This window comes from Indicator indicator, chromosome 42 (genome assembly GCF_027791375.1).
Source record: "Indicator indicator isolate 239-I01 chromosome 42, UM_Iind_1.1, whole genome shotgun sequence".
In the NCBI taxonomy this organism is placed as follows: Eukaryota; Metazoa; Chordata; class Aves; order Piciformes; family Indicatoridae; genus Indicator; species Indicator indicator.
The window spans coordinates 649,327-662,245 of NC_072051.1; the positions used below are offsets into that span (position 1 = coordinate 649,327).

Below are 12,919 nucleotides of genomic sequence, written 5' to 3' on the forward strand. Positions count from 1 at the left end.
GGCTGGATGACAGGAGAAAGGTGACTGCACCTGTGAGGTGACCTCTAGCTCCTCAGGGTGCTGCAGTGTGGTTCTCAGAATCACAGTGTCAGGGGCTGGAAGAGACCGCGAAAGATCAAGTACAGCTCCTTGCCAGAGCAGGATCACCTAGGGCAGGTCACACAGGAACACATCCGAGTGGGTTTTGAATGTCTCCAGAGGAGACTCCACAACCTCTCAGGGCAGCCTGCTCCAGGCCTCCAGCACCCTCGCACTAAACAAGTTTTTTATCATGTTGTGATGGAATTTCCTGTGATTGAGTTCACGCCCATTGCCCCTCCTCCTGTCACGGGACATCACGAAAAGAGCCTGGCTGCATCCTCCTGATAGCCACCCTGCAGATACTTGCAGACATTGATCAGATTCCTTCTCAGCCTTCTCTTCTCCAGACTAAACACCCCCAGGACTCTCAGCCTTTCTCCACAGCAGAGATGTTCCAGTCTCTTCATCATCCTCCTAGCCTCTGTTGAATGCTCCCTAGCAGTTCCCTGTCCCTCTTGAACTGGGGAGCCTGGAACTGGACACCGTACTCCAGATGTGGGCAGAGTAGAATGGGAGGAGAACCTCCCTGAACTTGCTGGACACTCAGTGCACCCAAGTGTACTCTTGGCCTTCCTGGCCATGAGGGCACATGGCTGTCCCATAGAGAACATTTTACTAACCAGCAGTCCCAGGTCCTTCTCTGTAGAGCTACTCTGCAGCAGGTTCTCTGCTCACCTATCTTGCTGCAGGAGGTTGTTCCTCTCCAGGGGCAGGACCTCCACTTGCCCTGCTTGAACTTCATGAGGTTCCCCTCTGCCCCAGCTTTCCCCATGCCAAGTCTCACTGGATGGCAGCACAGCCTGAGGGGGTGTCAGACACTGCTCCCAGTGAGTGGCTGCTGAAGGCTAGAAAAAAGTTCTTCACAGAAAGAGAGATTGGCCATTGGAATGGGCTGCCCAGGGAGGTGGTGGGGTCAAGGTCGCCGGAGGTGGTTAAGAAAGGACTGCATGAGGCACTTAGTGCCATGGTCTGGTTCATTAGTTAGGCTTGGGTGATCAGTTGGACCTGGTGATCTGGGAGGCCTCTTCCAACCTGGTTGATTCTGTGGTTCTGTGAAGTTGGCATGCAGGCTGGGTGTCTCTGCTGGGTACTGACCTGTTGCTTGCCATGCCCTAGGAGCTGCCTGTGGCGCTGCCAGCTGAGGAGCCAGGCGATGGGTGCCAGCCCCTGACACAGACCCTGACGCTGGAGTGGATGCGGAAGGAAAATGCTCCCTGGGGTGGGGGTGTTTGGAACTGGCAGCACCGCCCGGGTCCTGGTGCCCCTGCTGAGAGCAGAAGGCTTCTCCGTTGAGGCACTCTGGGGGAAGACCGAGGAGGAAGCCAAGCAGCTGGCAGAGGAAATGGACATCTCCTTCTACACCAGCCACACCGATGACGTCCTGCTGCACCAGGAGGTGGATTTGGTTTGCATCAACATCCCTCCGCCCCTGACGCGGCAGATCGCCATGAAGGCTCTAGGTACCTTGCTTACCTTTGGAGCTGGACCACAGATGCTTTAGCTCCTTGGCAGATGGAGACTGAAGCTGGGAGCCCAGCAGGGTTGTGGTTGCACCCAGGTCACAGGCACATAGGATGGTAGGGGTTGGAAGGGACCTCCGAAGATCAAGTCCAAGGGACCAGAGCAGGACCATAGAATCCAGCACAGGTCACACAGGAACTCATCCAGACAAGGCTGGAAAGGCTCCAGAGAAGGAGACTCCACAACCTCTCTGGGCAGCCTGCTCCAGGGCTCTGTCACCCTCACAGTCAGGAAGTTCCTCCTCATGTTGAGGTGGAACCTCCTGTGCTGCAGTTTATATTCATTGCCTCTTGTCCTATCACAGCTTGCAACTGAGCAGAGGCTGTCCTTGATTCCCAGCCCTCAGATATTGATAGATATTGATCAGATCCCTCTCAGCCTTCTCCTCTCCAGACTAAACACCCCCAGGGCTCTCAGCCTCTCCTCCCCAGGCAGTGCTGCAGTCCCTTCAGCAGCCTTGGAGGCCTCCCTTGGATTCTCTCCAGCAGATCCCTGTCCCTCTGGAACTGGGGAGCCCAGAGCTGGATGCAATATTCCAGGTGTGGCCTGCCCAGAGCAGAGCAGAGGGAGAGGAGAACCTCCCTGGCCCTGCTGGCCACCCTCTGCTGAATGCCCCCCAGGAGCCCCCTGGCCTTCTTGGCCCCCAGGGCACATTGCTGTGCCATGCAGAACTTGCTGCCCAGCAGCACTGCCAGCTCCTTCTCCTTGGGGCTACTCCCCAGCAGATGCCCTCCTTAGGTTCCTCTCTGCCCAGCTCTCAGTCTCTCCAAGCCTCTGAATGGCCTCACAGCCTTCAGGTGTCTCAGCCAAGCTTCTCAGCTTAGTATTGTTTGGTGTGGTGCTAAAAGCTTGATGTGGAATGGGTGGTGCCACCTCTGTGAGAAAAGTGACCGACAATGTGTTGTTAAAAGCACTTAGAGCTCTGCAAGTCTTCAGCCAGCTGGGGGAAAATCTCTCTTGTCTTCTTCAGACTGAGTTAATGGTGGAGAGATTCTAACCACAGTGTAGTGGGGGTTGGAAAGGACCTCTGGAGCTCCCCCAGCCCACGCCCCCTGCTCCAGCAGGGCACTCACAGCAGCTATCCCAGGAGCACAATGGCCAAGGGGGGCTGGAAGCTCTCCAGAAGAGGAGATTCCACAACTCTCCCAGCCTGTTCCCATAGGAGAAGTACTGCTCTGATCATCTTCATGGCTGCTTCTGGACCCTCTCTAACAGATGCTGGGAGAGGAGATGATGTTTGGCACAGCAGGAGGAATCCAGCAAAATGTGCTGGGTGAGGGTGTCTGGGAGAGAAGGGATGATGGCCATGGATTGGTTAGGCAGGGAAGTGGGAGCCAAGTGCCCAGGCATCCTGGCACTTCTTAATTCTCCAGGGTCAATGTCCTCTCCCCCAGCCTGGGTCTGAGTTTGTAGCTCTGTAAATAACAAGTGAGGTCTTTTTTTCAGTGTTTCACAAAGCTGCTGAGGGGACTAGAACAGCTCTGATGAGGAAAGACTGAGGGACTTGGGGCTCTTTGGTCTGGAGAACTGAGTAGGGATCTCATCAAGGCTGACCAATACTTCAAGGGTGGGTGTCAGGAGGATGGCACCAGTCTGTCTTCAGTGGTGCCCAGACCAACTGGAACCTCAGAAGTTCCATCTGAACATGAGGAGAACTTCTGTAATTGAAGGGTGACAGAGCCCTGGAGCAGGCTGCCCAGAGAGGTGATGGAGTCTCCATCTCAGGAGACTTTCCAGACCTGCCTGGTCATGTTCCTGTGTGACCTTGCCTAGGTGACCCTGCCTTGGCAGGGTGATTGGACTTGATCTGCAGCAGCCCTTCCACCCCCCACCATTCTGTGCGAGATCCACACGAGTTCATTTTAGGACTGGTAAGGTCTCCAACCATGTGAGCCAGGCTGCTTTGTTGTTCTGAGCCTCTTTGCTCTGCAGTAATTTGTTCTGGCAGTAAACAACTCCCTGCACAAACATTTGCAGTGCTGCTTAGGTATGCAGAGAGAAATTCCTTTGGTGGTTGGCCTTGTTAGAGTTCTGTGCTCTCAGTTTTGGGACTTCTGATCTTTGAATGCTCTCACTGTGATTAGAATTTACCTCTTGAGATATGCTGAAAGGCCTTTTAAAGCCTTGCTAGGTACTGAGTATTTCACCAGTTCTCATGACTTTGTGGGGACAGGCTGGGAGAATTGGGGCTGTGCAGCCTGGAGAAGGCTCCAGGGAGACCTCAGAGCAGCCTTCCAGGACCTGAAGGGGCTCCAGGAGAGCTGGGGAGGGACTTTGGCCAAGAGCTGGCAGTGCCAGGATGAGGGACAATGGCTTGGAGCTGGGAGAGGGGAGAGTGAGAGTGGAGAGGAGGAAGAAATTGTTGTCAGTGAGGGTGGGGAGACACTGGCACAGGTTGCCCAAGGAGGCTGTGGCTGCCCCTTCCCTGGAGGTGTTCAAGGCCAGGCTGGATGAGGCCCTGACCAACTTGAGTCTAGCTGAGAGAAGTCCTTGCCCATGGTAGGGGCTTGGAGCAGATGATCTCTGAGGTCCTTTCCAACCTAAGCCACTCCATGAGAAGCAGAAGTCAGCCCAGCCAGGACTAAATGAAGATTGGTGCCAGTGGATGTGATCCTACCTGGGGTTTGTGCTCTGCTCCTGGTGCAGCTGCTGGAGAAGACTCCTTCAGGCCCAAGCAGCTCTGTGTGGATCCCAGCAGGTTGGCACTGCAGAGCAGACAGCTGCAGGCCCAGGAGCATTTGCTGGATGGGGAGACAGTGTCTGGAGTCTGGCAGGAAGGTCTCACAGCAGGCTTCCTGCTGTGCTGCCTCTCTGGAGAGCAAACCAATCTCAGCTGACGCAGAGTCCTGCATTGCTCTGAGCCTCTTTCAGGGGTGAGCACAGTGCAGGTAATGAGCCCTCAGCTGAGGCCTTCAGCAGCCTGGGCTGGTGGGAGGTGTCCCTGCCCATGGCAGGGGCTTGGAACTGGATGAGGTCCCTTCCAACCCAACCCATTCTGTGAATCCATGAATCTGTGGTGATTTTGTGTGATTGCTTTATTGGGGTTGGTTTCTTTCCACTTTTCTAGGTATTTCTTTTTGAACGTAGAAACTCTGCTCACCTCTTTATTCCTGGCAGAGGGGCCAGACCAAATTTTCTCAGGCAGTGCAAATTCCTTATGAGCCCAGGTACAGCTTTGTCATGCTTGGGTACAAAACAGGAACACTGAATTGAGGTCATCAACCAGACAGAGCAAGATCAAAGGGCAGAAGATAATTCAAATTGAAATCACTGTCATCTTCTGCTCTATCTCCAGAACAGGCAAAGCAAGGAGTTGTCCTAAAATTGGTGCTGCTTTTGATCTCAGAGGGACAGAATTAATTTCACAGGGCTGTGTTGTGCTTCCTGTCCCACAGTTCACAGAATCCAAGGCTAGGTTGGGTTGGAAGGGACCTCAAAGATATCCAGTTCCAGTCTCCTGCCATGGGCAGGGACACCTCCCACCAGGCCAGGTTGCTCAAGGACTCATCCAGCCTGGCCTGGAACACCTCCAGGGATGGAGCCTCCAGCACCTCCCTGGGCAACCTGTGCCAGTGTCTGCCCAGCCTCCCTGGGCACAACTTCCTCCTGAGCTCCAACCTGACTCTGCCCTGCTCCACTTCCAAACCATTGCCCCTGGGCCTATCCCCACAGCCCCTCCTGAACAGTCCCTCCCCAGCCTGCCTGGAGGTTCCCTTCAGATATTGAAATGCATCTCTAAGGTCTCCCTGGAGCTTTCTCCAGGCTGCACAGCCCCAGCTCTCCCAGCCTGTCCTTGTAGCAGAGGTGCTCCAGCCTCTGATCTTGGTGTCCCTAATGAGGGAGTGTGGTGTGGAATGAGCATTTACTGGGAGGCTCCCAACTCAAGTACACCTGAAACAGCCACTTGTCTGGGAAGACTCCTCAGAGACTCCCAGCTTCCTGTGGTAGACAAAGCAATGGTCTGGTATCGTTCAGCAGTGCCCATTGTGCATCTTCCTGGGTGCAGCCTCAGGTTATCCAAGGGAGTAAAGAACTTAAGTGGGGAGAGACTGGCACAGGTTGCCCAGGGAGGCTGTGGCTGCCCCCTCCCTGGAGGTGTTCCAGGCCAGGCTGGATGAGGCCTTGAGCTAGCTGTGCTGGTGGGAGGTGTCCCTGCCCATGGCAGGGGGTTGGAGCAGATGATCTTTGTGGTCCCTTCCAATCCATTCTATGAGGCTTCAGCTCAAGGGACAGATTGACACAGGATACACAACTTGTGCAGGGCAGGGCTGGGGACTTCAACTGTTGGAAGGTTTTGGGTGAGCAGCTGTGGCTGTGACAGGCAGAGAAGAAAGACCCAAAGAGGTGAAGCTGTAGCTGTCAAACAGAGAATGCTGTCCCAGTCCAGCACCTAACAGTGCCTGGTCCCCTGATGGCTGTGCTGCAGGGACACCTCTGTGCACAGATGTCCCTGCTTGTGGCATTTGGTTGCCTGCAGAGTGCAGAGTTGGTCCCCAGAGCCTGGCTGCCCTGCACACTGAGGGTGGGCAGAAGGTGGCTCTTTCAGGTTTGGGGAGCACTTCTTCCTTCTTCCCATGTGTGGTTCCCCTCCTAGGGCTGTTGGGCAGCACTGACCCTACCCTTTGGTCCATTCAAGCTTCTCCTGATTCACATCAGTTTAGGGCTTTTCTTTGGATGAGGCCACTAAAAAATTGTAGTCTTGGCATTTCCTGCCTGGATTTTGCTTGGGTCTATTAGAAACAAGTTCTGAGTCCTCTCTGGCTGCAGCTGTCCCCTGGCTGAGCTGGGCATGGGGGTGTGTCAGAGGCTGCCTGGCCTTTGGCTTGCTCAGCAGGTTCCTAATGGGCTTGCTCAGCACAGCCAGGAGATGGAGCAGTGGGACGAGGAGCTGCAGGGTGGGATCTGACTTCTCTGCAAGAGAAGCTCTGAGGTCTATCTGGAGCCTTCTCTTTTCCAGGCTGAACAGCCTCAACTGTCTCAGCTTGTCTCCAGAGGGGAAGTTCTCCAGCTCTCTGATCATCTCTGTGGCCTCCTCTGGAGCCTCTCCAGCAGCTCCAGGTCCTTCTTGTGCTGGGGGCCCCAGAGCTGGAGGCAGTGCTGCAGGTGGGCTCTGAGCAGAGCAGAGCAGAGGGCAGAATCCCCTCCCTGTGCTGCTGCTCTCCCTGCTCTGGATGCAGCTCAGCACACAGCTGCCTGCTGGGCTGCCAGGGACCATTGCTGGCTCCTGAGCAGTTGTGGTTGCCTCCTCCCTGGTGGTGTTCCAGGCCAGGCTGGATGAGGCCTTGAGCAAGCTGTGCTGGTGGGAGGTGTCCCTGCCCATGGCAGGGGGTTGGAACTGGATGATCCTTGAGGTCCCTTCCAAGCCAACCCAACCCATTCTGTGAATCTCTGAATGAATGTGAGCAGGTTTGGCTCATGTGCTGTAGATGAATTTCCTCAGGCTGTGCCAAGGGAGCTCTGAGTTGGGTGTTAGGAAGAATTTCTTTACTTGAAAGAGTGATCAGGCACTGGAACAGGCTGCCCAGGAGAGTGGTGGAGTGACCATTCCTGGAGACATTCAAGATCATGTGGCCCTGAGCAACCTGCCCTAGCTGGAGGTGTCCCTGCTGAGTGCAGGTGGGGGGCTGGACAGGATGCCCCTGGAGGGTTCCTTCCAACCTGATGCAGTCTGTGTTGGTCAGAGGAGTGGCTGTAGCCCTTCAGGACACAGAGTGGTGGTGAGGGAGGCGTGGGGATGGTGGTGAGGGAGGCGTGGGGAGGTGGTGATGGATCGTAGGATCTGAGGATGTTAGGGGTTGGGAAGGAGATCAAGTCCAACCCCCCTGCCAGAGCAGGACCATGGAATGCAGCACAGGTCACACAGGAACACATCCAGCCAGGGCTGGAAAGGCTCCAGAGCAGGAGACTCCACAACCTCTCTGGGCAGCCTGCTCCAGGGCTCTGTCCCCCTCCCAGTGCAGAAGTTCCTCCTCCTGCTGAGGTGGAACCTCCTGTGCTGCAGTTTCCATCCATTGCCTCTTGTCCTGCCCCAGAGTGCAGCTGAGCAGAGCCTGTCCCCTCCCTTTTGACACTCAGCCCTCAGCTGTTGATAAACATTGATTAAATCCCCTTTCACCTTCTCCTCTGGAGGCATGGTTTGGTGGTGAGGCAGGTGTGGGAGGGTGTGGTAGTTTCAGGCTGTGCCTAGAAAATTTTCCACAGAACTTGAACAGAAAGTAGTAGAATGTAAAGAAATCCTTCTTGGATGTGAAAAGGAAAATAATGCTAAGGTCTAAACAATCCCATTGGATAGACTCCTGACAAAGTGGGTTTAGACTAACTTTCTCTTTTTGGCTTCCTGGCACTATCAGACACTACCTTTGTGCTTCTGCTGGCCTTTGCTGACCTTGAATGAGTTCTTGATGGGGCTAAGTATAACAAATAGCCCTCTGCTCTTCTCTCTCCTCTAGTGTGTACAGGGTGGGGGAGCAGGAAAGGGGAAGCTATTAGTAGCCCCCCCTGGGTTTGTTTATAAAGTGTAAATACCTGTAAATAGATGTAATTATTGTGGGGTTTTGTGTATATTTGTGGCAGTTCATGGAATCACAGAACTGTCAGGGCTGGAAGGGAGCTCAAGGCTCAGCCAGCTCCAACCCCCTGCCATGGGCAGGGACACCTCACACCACAGCAGGTTGCTCACAGCCACATCCAGCCTGGCTGCAAAAACCTCCAGGGATGAGGCTTCCACCACCTCCCTGGGCAACCTCTGCCAGGCTCTCACCACCCTCCTGGGCAAGAATTTCTTCCTCACATCCAATCTCAATCTCCCCACTTCTACTTTTGCTCCATCCCCCCCACTCCTATCACTCCCTGACACCCTCCAAAGTCCCTCCCCAGCTTTCTTGGAGCCCCCTTCAGATCCTGCAAGGCCATCAGAAGGTCTCCTGGGAGCCTTCTCCTCTCCAGCCTGCACAACCTCAACTCTCTCAGGCTGTCCTCAGAGCAGAGCAGCTCCAGCCCTCTGCTCCTCCTCCTGGCCCTTCTCTGGACACTTCCAGCACCTCCAGATCCTTCCTGGAACAGAGGCTCCAGAACTGGACCCAGAGCTCCAGGTGGGGTCTCAGCAGAGCAGAGCCTTGTAGATTGTAGTTTTGCTTCTAAATACAGCTTCATTTGCTGCCACCTGAGCTGGTTTGGCAATTTAACATTGGGGGAGGAATTTTCAACCCACTACAGATGGTGGTGAGGGAGACATGGGATGGTGGTGACCTCAGGCCACACCAACCCCATGCAGAGCTACAGGCTGGGGACAGAGTGGCTGAGAGCAGCCAGGCAGAGAGGGACCTGGGGGTACTGATTGACAGCAGCTGAACAGGAGCCAGCAGTGTGCCCAGGTGGCCAAGAAGGCCAATGGCATCCTGGCCTGCATCAGGAAGAGTGTGGCCAGCAGGAGCAGGGAAGTCATCCTGCCCTGTGCTCAGCACTGGTTAGGCCACACCTTGAATGCTGTGTCCAGTTCTGGGCTCCTCAGGTTAAGAAGGAGATTGAGAGGCTGGAAGGTGTCCAGAGAAGGGCAATGAGGCCGGGGAGGGGGCTGGAGCACAGCCCTGTGAGGAGAGGCTGAGGGAGCTGGGGTTGTTCAGCCTGGAGAAGAGGAGACTCAGGGCAGACCTCATTGCTCTCTACAACTCCCTGCAGGGAGGCTGTAGCCAGGTGGGGGTTGGGCTCTTCTCCCAGGCAAGCAGTGACAGAAGGAGAGGACTCAGTCTCAAGCTGTGCCAGGGGAGGTTTGGGCTGGATGAGAGGAGGAAGTTCTTCCCAGAAAGAGATTGGCCATTGGGATGTGCTGCCTGGGGAGGTGGTGGAGTCACCATCCCTGGAAGTGTTTAAAATCAGCCTGGATGAGGCACTCATTGCCATGGGTTAGTTGGTTAGATGGTGTTGAGTGATAGGTTGGACTTCATGATCTTGAAGGTCTTTTCCAACCTGGTTAATTCTGGGAATGTGGGAAGGTTAATTCTGTGATTCTTTGGTTCTGGGAAGGTTAATTCTGTGATTCTGGGAAGGACTTTTCCAACCTGTTTGATTCTGGGTTTCTGGGAAGGTGAATTCTGTGATTCTGGGAAGGGTTTTTCCAACCTGCTTAATTGTGGGATTCTGTGATTCTGGGTAGGTCTTTTCCAACCTGGTTAATTCTGGATTGTGGGAAGAGCTTTTCCAGCCTGGTTGATTCTGAGATTCTGGGAAGGTTAATTCTGTGATTCTGGGAATTGCTTTTTCCAACTGGGGCGATCCTCTGCTTCTCTGCCTGTTCCGCAGGGATCGGCAAGAACGTGATCTGCGAGAAGGCTGCCAGCTCTGCGGACGCCTTCCGGATGGTGACCGCTGCCCGCTACTACCCGCAGCTGATGAGCATTGTGGGCAATGCCCTGCGCTTCCTGCCAGCCTTCGTGCGCATGAGGCAGCTGATCGCCGGCGGCTACGTGGGCGCCGTGCTGGTGTGCGACGCCCGTGTCTGTGGCGCCAGCCTGCTCAGCGCCACCTACAGCTGGCTCTGCGACGAGCTGATGGGGGGAGGGGGCCTGCACACGGTGGGCACCTACATCATCGACCTCCTCACCCACCTGGTGGGCAGCAGAGCCCAGAAGGTCCACGGCTTGCTCAAGACCTTCGTCAAGCAGAACGAGGCCATCGGCGGCATCCGCCACGTCACCAGCGACGACTTCTGCTTCTTCCAGATGCTGATGGGTGAGGGGGTGTGCTGCACCGTCACCCTCAACTTCAACATGCCAGGCTCCTTCGTCCACGAGGTGATGGTGGTGGGCTCGGCCGGGCGCCTGGTGGCCCGCGGCACCGACCTGTACGGCCAGAAGAACACCGCCCCGCAGGAGGAGCTGCTCTTTGCCGACCCTCTGACTGTCCACCAGGGCCTGCTGGAGGAGGGCTTCAAGGACATCCCCCTGCTGTACCTGAAGGGCATGGTGTACATGGTGCAGGCCCTGCGGCAGTCCTTCCAGGAGCAGGGGGATCGCCGCTCCTGGGACCAGAAGCCGGTCGCCATGGCGGCCTCCTTCGAAGACGGCCTCTACATGCAGAGTGTTGTGGAGGCTGTCAAGAAGTCCAGCAGGTCGGGGGAGTGGGAGGCTGTGCAGGTGATGACTGAGGAGCCAGATGCCAACCAAAACCTCTGTGAGGCGCTTCAGAGAAATAACTTCTGAGCATTCCTGCTGTGGCAGCAGCCAGGACACCTCTGGCTTTCTTCCCTCTGAAAGCTGTAGAGATTCCTAATTTAATAACCCCAGCTGCCTGGGTTTGGCTTTTAAGGTGTAAAACGTCTCCTGTCCTGCAAGGAACTGCTCTGGATGAGTGCTGGAAAGGAGCTGCAACTGTTGCTGTGGTTGCAAATGCTGAGTTTTTGTCTTGGAGACTGCTAGGAAAACTTGAATTGCCCTTTGCACTTGCAGTAGCTGAAGTGAAGTGTGGGATCTCTGCCTGGAAGTGGGACACCAGCCCTGCTGCACAGGTCCCTGCTTTTTACAGATACACAGGAGAGCAGGTACAGCAAGAGCAGGGAATGTTTTATTCAGGTGCTTTCTCCTTCTCTCTTAGAGACTTGACTGAGTTTTGCTCCTCAGCTTGTGAAGTTTTGTGGAGGAGCTCAGTGAGGGGCCAGGGCTATGGAGGAGCTCAGTGAGGAGCCAGGGCTGTAGAGCAAGCTCAGTGAGGAGCCAGGGCTGTGGAGGAGCTCAGTGAGGAGCCAGGGCTGTAGAGCAGCTCAGTGAGGAGCCAGGGCTGTGGAGGAGCTCAGTGAGGAGCCAGGGCTGTGGAGGAAGCTCAGTGAGGGGCCAGGGCTGTAGAGGAAGCTCAGTGAGGGGCCAGGGCTGTAGAGGAAGCTCAGTGAGGGGCCAGGGCTGTGGAGGAGCTCAGTGAGGGGCCAGGGCTGTGGAGGAGCTCAGTGAGGGGCCAGGGCTGTAGAGGAGCTCAGTGAGGGGCCAGGGCTGTAGAGGAAGCTCAGTGAGGGGCCGGGGCTGTAGAGGAAGCTCAGTGAGGGGCCAGGGCTGTGGAGGAAGCTCAGTGAGGGGCCAGGGCTGTGGAGGAAGCTCAGTGAGGGGCCAGGGCTGTGGAGGAAGCTCAGTGAGGGGCCAGGGCTGTGGAGGAAGCTCAGTGAGGGGCCAGGGCTGTGGAGGAAGCTCAGTGAGGGGCCAGGGCTGTGGAGGAAGCTCAGTGAGGGGCCAGGGCTGTGGAGGAAGCTCAGTGAGGGGCCAGGGCTGTAGAGGAAGCTCAGTGAGGGGCCAGGGCTGTAGAGGAAGCTCAGTGAGGGGCCAGGGCTGTAGAGGAAGCTCAGTGAGGGGCCAGGGCTGTAGAGGAAGCTCAGTGAGGGGCCAGGGCTGTAGAGGAAGCTCAGTGAGGGGCCAGGGCTGTGGAGGAGCTCAGTGAGGAGCCAGGGCTGTGGAGGAGCTCAGTGAGGAGCCAGGGCTGTGGAGGAAGCTCAGTGAGGGGCCAGGGCTGTAGAGGAAGCTCAGTGAGGGGCCAGGGCTGTGGAGGAGCTCAGTGAGGGGCCAGGGCTGTGGAGGAGCTCAGTGTGGGGCCAGGGCTGTGGAGGAAGCTCAGTGAGGGGCCAGGGCTGTAGAGGAAGCTCAGTGAGGGGCCAGGGCTGTAGAGGAAGCTCAGTGAGGGGCCAGGGCTGTGGAGGAGCTCAGTGAGGGGCCAGGGCTGTGGAGGAAGCTCAGTGAGGGGCCAGGGCTGTGGAGGAAGCTCAGTGAGGGGCCAGGGCTGTGGAGGAAGCTCAGTGAGGGGCCAGGGCTGTGGAGGAAGCTCAGTGAGGGGCCAGGGCTGTAGAGGAAGCTCAGTGAGGGGCCAGGGCTGTAGAGGAAGCTCAGTGAGGGGCCAGGGCTGTAGAGGAAGCTCAGTGAGGGGCCAGGGCTGTAGAGGAAGCTCAGTGAGGGGCCAGGGCTGTAGAGGAAGCTCAGTGAGGGGCCAGGGCTGTGGAGGAGCTCAGTGAGGGGCCAGGGCTGTGGAGGAGCTCAGTGAGGGGCCAGGGCTCTAAGCTCCTGTGGCACAAGCAATAGAAGGAATGGGATGAAGTTTGTGAGACAAGGATCAGCCTTTCGGCTTCCTGCAGGTGGCAAATGTCTTTCCGTGTCACTGGGGCTGGCATTTTATTGAAGTGATGATCATTCTCTGTTGGCAGGAAAATCTTGAGGAAGCCTGGGTTGGTTTCTGCTGTTCTTCCCTATTGTAGATGTTTCTCCTCCTGCTCAAGAGGCTGCCTGCATCCAGCAGCTCTTTTCCATAAGCTCTGTGCTCACTGCCTGGTGCTGCTGTGACTGTGGGGCCA

The 12,919-nt window shown here is 56.2% G+C and overlaps 1 protein-coding gene across 2 annotated transcripts; it reads left to right on the forward strand.

The window, feature by feature from the left end:
- Window positions 1-1,277: 1,277 nt before the first annotated feature.
- On the forward strand, window positions 1,278-11,523 carry GFOD2 (glucose-fructose oxidoreductase domain containing 2). 2 transcript variants are annotated; one of them, XM_054397171.1, is made up of 2 exons: window positions 1,278-1,560; window positions 9,884-11,523. In XM_054397171.1, exons 1-2 carry the CDS (start codon window positions 1,289-1,291, stop codon window positions 10,797-10,799), a joined length of 1,188 nt encoding a protein of 395 aa, XP_054253146.1. In that variant the 5' UTR covers window positions 1,278-1,288; the 3' UTR covers window positions 10,800-11,523. The 2 variants fall into 2 exon arrangements, with proteins under 2 accessions (XP_054253146.1, XP_054253147.1); XM_054397172.1 differs by having other exon boundaries at window positions 1,278-1,541; window positions 9,901-11,523.
- Window positions 11,524-12,919: the final 1,396 nt, after the last annotated feature.

Bases quoted from the DNA above. Each gene is read 5' to 3' on its own strand.
- GFOD2 (XM_054397171.1), top strand. From the start codon at position 1,289: ATGCTCCCTGGGGTGGGGGTGTTTGGAACTGGCAGCACCGCCCGGGTC. The intron at 1,561-9,883 runs AGCTGGACCACA...GATCCTCTGCTT, and splicing joins GGTACCTTGCTTACCTTTGG to CTCTGCCTGTTCCGCAGGGA.